Here is a 9,325-nt window from a genome sequence, read left to right as displayed (position 1 = left end):
TTGGATTGACTTATGCCTTGCTTCTTGATTAATGAGCAATACATTAAACACATACATTTTATCTTTGTTTTATTAGACAAAATCTCAACATACCTAAAGTTAGATGAAATTTGTTAAATGGATTTTGTAAAATGAATTAAAATAAACTGAATTATAAAACAAAATCCTCGTTGTTTGTATTTTTGTCCTTGTTTATTGTGCAGCTGTAACTTAAAGAATAATAAATCAGCAGAGAAATCAGTCAAATTAAACTAAATAAATTGTTATATTAAAAATGCAATTTGGTCTACTAAAAGTTAACTTTAGTGCAATTTTTTGAGTTACCTTAACTGGTAAATTTTAGTTATTGTAACACATAGTTAGTTCAATGAACTAACACTTTCCAATGTAAAGAACTTGACATGTCTTGTTCGATCAAAAAGACAAAATCAACTTTTTTAGGGCAAAGAGTTTCCATAAATTCCATAAGTTCAATCAACTTGTACGGGCTTACAGTGTAATCATTTTGTGATACCAAACAAGGTTAAATAAATTAATCTTAAAATCCTTCACAATTTCTACCCCTGTAAGCTATTTTTATCTCATTTCAATGAGTAAGTTTCAATGTGGACATTTTTGTCCAAAAGGCGCTGAGAGGAAGTATTTTTTCGTACATAGTGTAAAATAGATTTATTAAAGGAAATGAGGGTGGAATATTAAAGTTCCAATAAAAATACACACCTGAGCCAAGATTTATGCAGTTAGCATTAACATAGGCAAAACTATCAAAAAAAACTAAACTAAAATGGACAAAATGTTAAGGGTTAAGGTCAGGAATAGTCTACTTTTTATAAAATTAAAATTGATTCCTCTTATTGATTCCTTTGTGCACAAAAAAAAAAAAAAAAAACCTTCTACAAATAAGCATTAGAAAAACATTATGAACATAAAATTAATCTTGGAATATAGCATAATAATTTAATTTATGTTATAAAGCAAAGTTGTATACAAGAATAAAACTTTAGATATCGTTCCTTGGGGAGAAATTCCATCTTTGAGGTGATCTGAATCTCAGAACACCCGATTTAGTTCTTGCAGTCTCTACTAACGAGCTGATGAGTGGAATCAGGTGTGTTAGAAAAGGGAGACATACAAAAGGTGCAGGGCGTCCAGGACAGGTTTGGGAACCACTGCATTAGAGTGTCACGTTTAGCGAGGTTGAAACCTCAGACTTAAAAGTGCTGGATCTATGATCTACTTACTGTGTTTGTATTTTGTATGACTACATAAAGCTGATGAATGACAGAAACTCTTCCCGCATGCAGTGCAGTGATACAGTTTCTCTCGAGTGTGGCTACTCTCATGTCTTTTCAGATTTCTTGTCTGACTGAATCTCTTGTCGCAGTGTGAACACTTGTAAGGTTTCTCTCCAGTGTGGATCCTCTGGTGCCGTTTCAATTGATCAGCTCTAATAAAAGTTTTCTCACACTCAAAGCACATATGAGCTTTTTCACCAGTGTGTATTTTCTGATGTACTTTTAAATTCTTCAGCCGTGAAAAACTCTCTCCACATAAAGAACATGAATGTGGTTTCTCCTCTGAATGAACTTTCAGGTGCTCCTTCAGGCTTGAAGCCCACAAAAATGTTTTGCCACATTGATCACATTCATGTGGTTTCTCTCCAGTGTGGATGCTCATGTGTCTCTGAAGGTTTGATCTCTGAAGAGAGATTGTGTGAAACTCATCCCGCACTGATCACATGTGAATGGTTTCTCTCCAGTGTGGATCCTCATGTGAACATTGAGACTCTTCTTGCTTGACAAACTCTTTCCACACTGAGTGCAGGTGAAAATTTTCTTGTCTCTTCTTTTCAGTAAAGAAACTCTTTCAGTCTGTGAGTGAGATTTTTTGCTAGTTTTGCCATGATGATGTTTCTGCGCTTCACTCGCCTCATTCTCCTCCATCAAATCTGAAATGAAAGTGTTACAATATAAAGTGTTATGAAAGAGTTTCAAAATGTTACAATATAAATAAATCCTAAAATAAATCAGAGAAATGTAAGTGAAAGCAGACTACGCAAAATTACAATATTTTTTATGAGATGGGGTACAATGATTTATATTAAAAATATGGGCACAAACCCATGTTTCTGTAGTGAAAACTATTCAATGTTTGATCATGGGTTAGGTGCACAAGACGGCATCAGTGAGCTTCAGCGATGTGAGTGTGTGCATATTTAGTGACATTCACATTTGTTGTAACTTACAGAAATGTATGAAACTTGACCAGATATAATGAATGTTGAGAGCGCATTATTGTAGCGTGAAAGTAGATTAATATAGTGTGCAAGCTCAACTCTCTCCACTCGCATGCGGATTTCCTTTGCTCTCGCACAACGTCCGTTGCAATCGTTAAACTCTCCTCTCGCTCAAGTTTGTGCGCTCAAACTGTGTCCTTTACACTCGCAAATCTCTCTGTGCTCTTGCGCTAAAGATTATTTATTTTTGCAACCGAATTAAACATTGTCAAAAGTTATCATTATGCACTTTTAAAAAATATGTCAAAACTTTGATTTGTTTACGAGGGCCTTTCCTTGATTTTTTATTGCTGCATTTTTGTTTTAATATACACTGCTTATTGTACTTTGTTTTACTTTATCACTTTTATGTTTTTATTTTGTTCTTTTCTGTGAATGAACACATGCATCTCCCTGTAAAGCACTTTGTAAAGACAAAGCTTTTGTTTTAAAAGGTGCTATATAAGTAAAGCTTTAACCAATCAGACTTCCACGACTGACCGATAAAAATACTATGTGAAATCTAATTGGCTGAGAGGAAACTGCACCTGGAATTCTATTGACAATGAAAGATGAACCTTTAATTTCTTTCCAGTTTAATAATATTTAGCAATGTTAATCAAATTTTCATTAGAAATGGCTAGAAACCGGGTGCTTGGATGATTTGTATGTATAAATAACCTCTGTCCAACAACTGGTTGGTCAAACCCTATTATGCCATGTCTAACATTACTTCTTCCTCTCCACTGGAGGGCGCTGGTTGACATAGGTGGAGTTAAAATCCAGTTTGATAAAACTTTCCCTGCGTCCCAATGATCATACTATCCATCCTAAATAGTATGTGAGATTACAATAAATGTGTCCCAAAGCAAACTATGTTGAAAAGAGTATGTCAAAAGTCCCTGGATGGTCTACTATTTCAGGTCGATTTTTGAACTGTGAATCCGTGCACACTCTAATGGCTAAAATTGCCCACAATCCATTGCGCTTTGGCGAAGGATTCGGTCCAGAACTACAAACACGAATAAAACGCGTTAGAAAAACTACAAACGTGGCGGATGTGCGCGATCGACCATTAGGTAGAGAGGTTTACAAAAAGGGGTTTGAGTTACTAATAATCAACATTTAACCTGGAAAAATGGTTAAATGTTAAATGTTGACTACTACACACTCAAAAGTGTGTACTTTTTCTTCACCAAAAGAGTACATACTTTAAGGGCGTAGTATAAGTAGGCACATTGGGACGCAGCATTTGTTTGTTATACTTCATAGTGTAAAAGCACACAAAGCACAGCGGCCATTTTGCAGCAGAGAGATTGCATGTTTCTTTCATCTTCTTTCAATCTGTTGTGTAAAACCCCTAAGAAGCTTTGCTTGTAAGTCTATCGTTTATATTCATTATTTTTTATACTTTGTGTTTGAATTTGTTAAAATCAGCAACAAAAAAAATGTGTTAAGAGTTATATATGTTGGAAGCATGCTAGCGTTTCACGTGCATTATATCCACATTCAAATGATCGGCATAACTAACTTTACTGCAGTTTACCAATGTAGATGTAAACATTGTATAACGAGTCGCTATATTTTGTTTGGTTTTATTTAAGTAAGCATTTGTTGTATTTATTTTGCAGTTTCACAAAAGAATGTAACGGAGATTGAACTGCATGATTGCACTCAAGAAAAAGTAAAGACAAAATTTACTCGATCATCTGAGTGGTCATTGAAGCTGATCATCTCCTTGCACTGTTTGGCTATCTGTACATGCATGCTCGACACTAGAGGGTGACACGGGAGTGGATTTTCAAACCTCTCCCGTCCCACTCCCACAAAAAAAAAAAAAAAAAAATCTCGTCCTGTCACAATCCCACGAAAAAACTGGGGGAAAATCCCATCCCGTTCCACTCCCGTGTTGTGTTTTTTTTTTTAGCCGGAATCTGTCAGTTACAGTAAAAATATAGTACAGATCACAGCGTACCCACCTTAGTTGAATAAAAATCCAAAATGTATTTTTTTTGTTATTATGTTGAACTGAAAGCCAGCTTAAACAATGCACAGTGTGCATTGCACACACATAAAATTTCATGTAAATCATCCATGCTAACACACACGTTTTCTATTTGAATTATCTATTCAAATAGTTCTATTTGAACTATTTTTTTCATTTGAAAGTAGACATTTCACTCTCTATAGATATATTTTTCATACACAGAGTTTTTAAGTTTCTTGCTCAAGTTCACAGAGACCTAGACGGCAGAAGCGCATCCTGTTTGCTTTAATTACTTTACAGAAGCGTTTCGTTGTTATTCTGAGTGCACACAAATAAACGTAGAGTCTTTACAGATTCGAAGGATGTATAGGCTACTTTTATCTGTATGACCAAAAATTACAGAGATTTTAAGAGCAAGTGAGCGCCTGTCCTGCAGCGAGCGCGCTATTCAGCTTCCACTCTACACACAGACTCTTCAATAGCGCACATTTCTCTAGATTAACATCATATTGAGCGGCCATGTAAAGTTGCTACTTCATACATCTTTCAGATGAAAAGCCATATTTGAGGTCGATGAATGATAGGTGAGCGTTTGGATGTCCTGCCCCGAGTACTGTATTACCACATAGACCAGCCGTTAACAATCTGTCCGTCATGGACTGCGTCATTCACTTAACCAACCACACCAAAGCAAACAGGAGGAAAAGAGCATAAAGAGACAGGGCAACTAGAATTGAGTTCAGAATTAAAATATACAGTTTATAGTTTATTTATATAAAAGGTATAATTCTGTATAAAGTTGGGTATCATTACTATTCCCGGTCCCACCCACTCCCGCTGACATTTTTTTCCTGTCCCGTCCCAATCACGTGATTCGTAGCAATTTTGTTTCCCGTCCCGCGGGATTCCCGAAAAAATGTCAGCCTCTGCTCGACACACACATGCTGATGACAGAATAGACCCCTCTGAGCAATTTATCTAAAAACAACATATTATAGCCTATGGCTCTGAAGACTTCATATAAAAGATCAATGTTATGTCATATTATGTCAGATACCTCTTACTGCGTAGGTCTGATGCAGAAGAATAAATTGGGCTTAAACACCAACCTGTTTGTTCTTCAGTGTGTTTCATTCTGCAGGGTTCAGGATCTCTCATGTTCTCTCTGTCCTTCAATAAACTCTGTCTCTGCAGATTTCACTTCTTCCTGATGCTTTGCCGCTTGTACTTGTAGGCTGAAATAAAATAAAATAAATCAATAAATCCATCTATTATCTTTTCTCTCATTAATATACAGGCACAGAAATATAGGGAAAAAACACATACAATTAAAAGACACCAAATATAAACAATGTAAGAATTTTAAAAAGTGAAAGAATAAACACAAATAGAAATATAATTTTACAAATTTGCAAGGTACAAATGAACCATCAATGAATTGATTTTAACTTAATTTGTTTTTAAATGTTTTAGTTTTGTTTTTATATGAAACATGGTTTATCAGAGATTAATGAACATATGCTGTTGTGATACTTAAGTTATATCTTGTAATGTCACAAAAGCTGATCATGTTGTTTTCTTGTCTTAACAGCAATAAAATGAGCTTAATGCGGCAATTAACAGATCCAAAGTCATCAGCATAATGAATGAGGTGAAAACAGGATCTATTGACATGAAATAAAGAGGATTTTCAGCAGCTGATAATATTGATGAGCTTCAGACTATAAACACTCATTAAACAAGCCATTCAGGATCAGCAGCACATAATTTCACTTTATGCTGAATATTTGCTGTAGAAACCCATTTTTATCAAACATATGATATTAATCTGTAGTTCGAATTGTATTTACATTCATAACATCAAAGTATTTCCCTACAACTTACCGTTTTCTATGCGAAGAGAAACAGACAATTGTCAATTTACGCTGACAATCAATTTAAATAATAAAACTCTTTAAATATAAGTGTTAGCAGACACACACATAGCACCAAACCTGATGAAAATAATTCAGTTACGATTCTGTAAAAATACTGCTCAAACAAACGGTGTAAAGTGTATTTTACAATTAAGTGAAATAGCTGAACTGTTTACCTCACAAACTCCACACTGAAGCGCGCGCGCGACTGATGACGTCATCACCGCGAGGCGAAACCAACCGTAGATCAAAACATATGGAAAGACCCAAAGGCAATCATAATATAATCATAAAAACATATGGAAAGACCATATGTTGTAAAAACATATGGAAAGACCCAAAGGCAATCATAATATAATCATAATATTATGATTGCCTTTGGGCATTTAAACATTTATTTCATAATGATATTTCCCCCCATTTTAAATTCTTTTTATCCAATGAAAGGTTAGATTTTTGTGAATGTTTTATATAAAAGATTAAAAGGATTAACAACAGATTAATTTTCACAGCCTTCTTTGATCATATTTACCAAGGGTGCTGATATTTTTGGGCTTGACTGTATATAAATTAGGTGTTTATTATTTACAAATAATAAAGTTCTTAAAGGGAGATTCACCCAAAAATGAAAATTGTCATCATTTACTCAACATCATGTCATTCCAAACCTGTATGAATTTATTTCTTCTGTGGAACATAATTTGAGAAATTCAAGAAATTTTTGTCCATACAGTAGAAATCAAGGGTAACCAAAATGGTTTGGTAACATTTTACAAAATCTTATTTTGCGTTCAACAGAAGAAAGTAAGTCATACAGGTTTGGAATGACATGAAGGTGAGGAAATGATCACCGAATTTATTAGCAGTAACTTTCCAGCAGTCTAGCTCAAAATCAATGCTTTTCAAGTGCTTTACCAGTAGACACCACTATAGTTTCCATTAAAACCAATACAATTCCCATTATAACCATTAAATCCATTACATTTTCTGTTGTGTTTTGGGCAGGGTTCTATTGTTTCTTTCAGCAGCACAGCTAACAGTCTGATGAACTCTATATGGATAAAAATTACAGTACAGGTTGCATTTTGGTGAATATACAGTAAATATACATAGATTATTACAGTGCAGTGTGGATGAACAGAGAGCAGTGACAGGCAGCTGAGGCAGCACGGAGGGGCTATTAGCTTGTGTCCAGGGGGCAACAGATTATGGAGGCAGGTGAAGTGGGGCACAGGTGAAGAGGTGAGCTGATGCTCCAAACAGTAGACCAATACAGAATGCACATAAATGGAATGATATAAAGCTGGAGGATGTGGATTCTATTTTAGATTGTGATAGACGATATATTTTAAAATTTATACAGTCTTGTGTCTCCTGAAATAATAAAACTGATAATTGAAATTTGGTCCAATTCGTTTATGCTATTTTGTATGTTACTACATAAAAAAGCATAAAAATGAAACATAATTCAATCAATAATCAAGAAAAGTGTTTATGGCACATAGTAAAATAGGATTCTGGGTGTAATGTGTTTTATATAGCCTGTTTTTGCAAAGGAAACTCAAAATGACACTTGTAGATGCAAAATAGGACAATTTCACTCGCTTCATTTATGATCAAACAAAGTAAGCTGCAAAGAGCGGGACCAAATAGATCCTGAATCAGAATTAAATAACAGAATTAAAATATATATATATATATATATAAAATAAATAAATAAATAAAAAAGTGCCTATGTTTTTTTTTTTTTAGTGTTTATTGTAATATTTGAACCATATATAATGTTATTTATAAAGAATTACACTCATATTTTGTAGTTCAAAGGGTTTCATTTACAATGAAACCATTTTTTTATTCATTTCCCAAATATCCCCAAAAATGCCCCAGAAAAATGTTAAAACTAAAACAAAAACAATTTTTTAGTTAAACTCAACTGGCAGTTTATTTGTACCTTGAAAATTTGTAAAATTATATTTCTATGTTTAAGAATTTAAATAAGTAGATGCAATTTTTAGAAAATAAAGAGAGATATAAGTTGTAAATCAGTATAAGACACTTTGTGGTTAATTAACTTAATAGTTAATTCACTAGATGGATAGATGCATTAATATTTAAAATGTGTAAATTATTACACAAATAATGTGTAATAACTGATTTATCTTTAATTTTGGCAGATCTGCTCCTCCTTCAGTGAAGCTCCTCCCACAACAATCACACCTTCAGTGAAGCTCCTCCCACTGCAGTTCATCAATAAATGCTGGAATATTCCCATCAGTCTACAAGTGAGGACGAGCATCAGAGCATCAGGAAGAAGAGAAATCTGCAGAGACAGAGTTTATTGAAGGACAGAGAGAACATGAGAGATCCAGAACCCTGCAGAATGAAACACACTGAAGAACAAACAGGTTGGTGTTTATTCTTGATGCTTAGTAATGAGAGTGAAAAACATTTAAAGTTATCAGCAGTTCATCAGGTTTAGTGTTTATAGTAGAAAAATACTTTGAGTTTTAAAAAATGAAGAAAAAAAGTCCAGACTTTCTATCTCCAGGGTACAAAATAGGGACTGAAACTTAAATGTTGAAATGATGTCACTTCCTGGGTGTTAAAAAAAAAAAAAAAAAAGCTTTTGTTTTAAAAAGAAAGAAATTGAATGAAAATTGTGCTGTAACAGTGTTGAGTGAAAAAAATATTGGTCAGTTAATTAGTGTAAAATAGTTATTAATTGTAATAGTTCTCACTACAGAAACTCTGGATTAGTGTCTGTATTTTTTATATAGATTATTGTATCTTATTTTGTAAAAATGTAACAAAATTATTATAATTTGTTTAGCTGTTGTCTGCTTTTACTTCACATTTCTCCGATTTTTTAATGATTTAATTATATTGTAACCTCTTTTAACTTTAATTTCAGGTCTAATGGAGGAGAAAAAACTTACTCACCGACTGAAAGTATTTCTTTACTGAAAAGAAGAGACAAGAAAAGTTTCACCTGCTCTCAGTGTGGAAAGAGTTTCACAAACAAACAGAATCTCAATGTTCACATGAGGATCCACACTGGAGAGAAACCGTTCACATGTGATCAGTGTGAGAAGAGTTTCACACAATCATCAAAGCTTAAGGAGCACATGAGCATCCACACTGTAGAGA

At 33.9% G+C, this 9,325-nt stretch overlaps 1 protein-coding gene and 1 long non-coding RNA gene across 2 annotated transcripts in view; one reads left to right on the top strand and one right to left on the bottom strand.

Moving 5' to 3' along the window:
* Positions 1 to 779: 779 nt before the first annotated feature.
* The window catches only part of LOC131531309 (zinc finger protein 239-like), an 11,064-nt gene continuing 2,518 nt past the window's right edge, over positions 780 to 9,325 (bottom strand). The window contains exon 3 of the mRNA XM_058761999.1: positions 780 to 1,696. Within this exon, the coding sequence (XP_058617982.1) occupies positions 1,234 to 1,696 (463 nt within the window). The 3' untranslated portion in view covers positions 780 to 1,233. The remainder of the gene's footprint in view (positions 1,697 to 9,325) is intronic.
* Positions 3,500 to 9,318, top strand: LOC131531324 (uncharacterized). Its single transcript, XR_009268639.1, has 3 exons — positions 3,500 to 3,651; positions 8,353 to 8,583; positions 9,090 to 9,318. It is a non-coding gene; the product is annotated as an uncharacterized LOC131531324 (long non-coding RNA).

This window comes from Onychostoma macrolepis, chromosome 22 (assembly GCF_012432095.1).
Source record: "Onychostoma macrolepis isolate SWU-2019 chromosome 22, ASM1243209v1, whole genome shotgun sequence".
NCBI lineage: Eukaryota > Metazoa > Chordata > Actinopteri > Cypriniformes > Cyprinidae > Onychostoma > Onychostoma macrolepis.
This window is presented reverse-complemented; position numbering and strand designations above follow the sequence as displayed.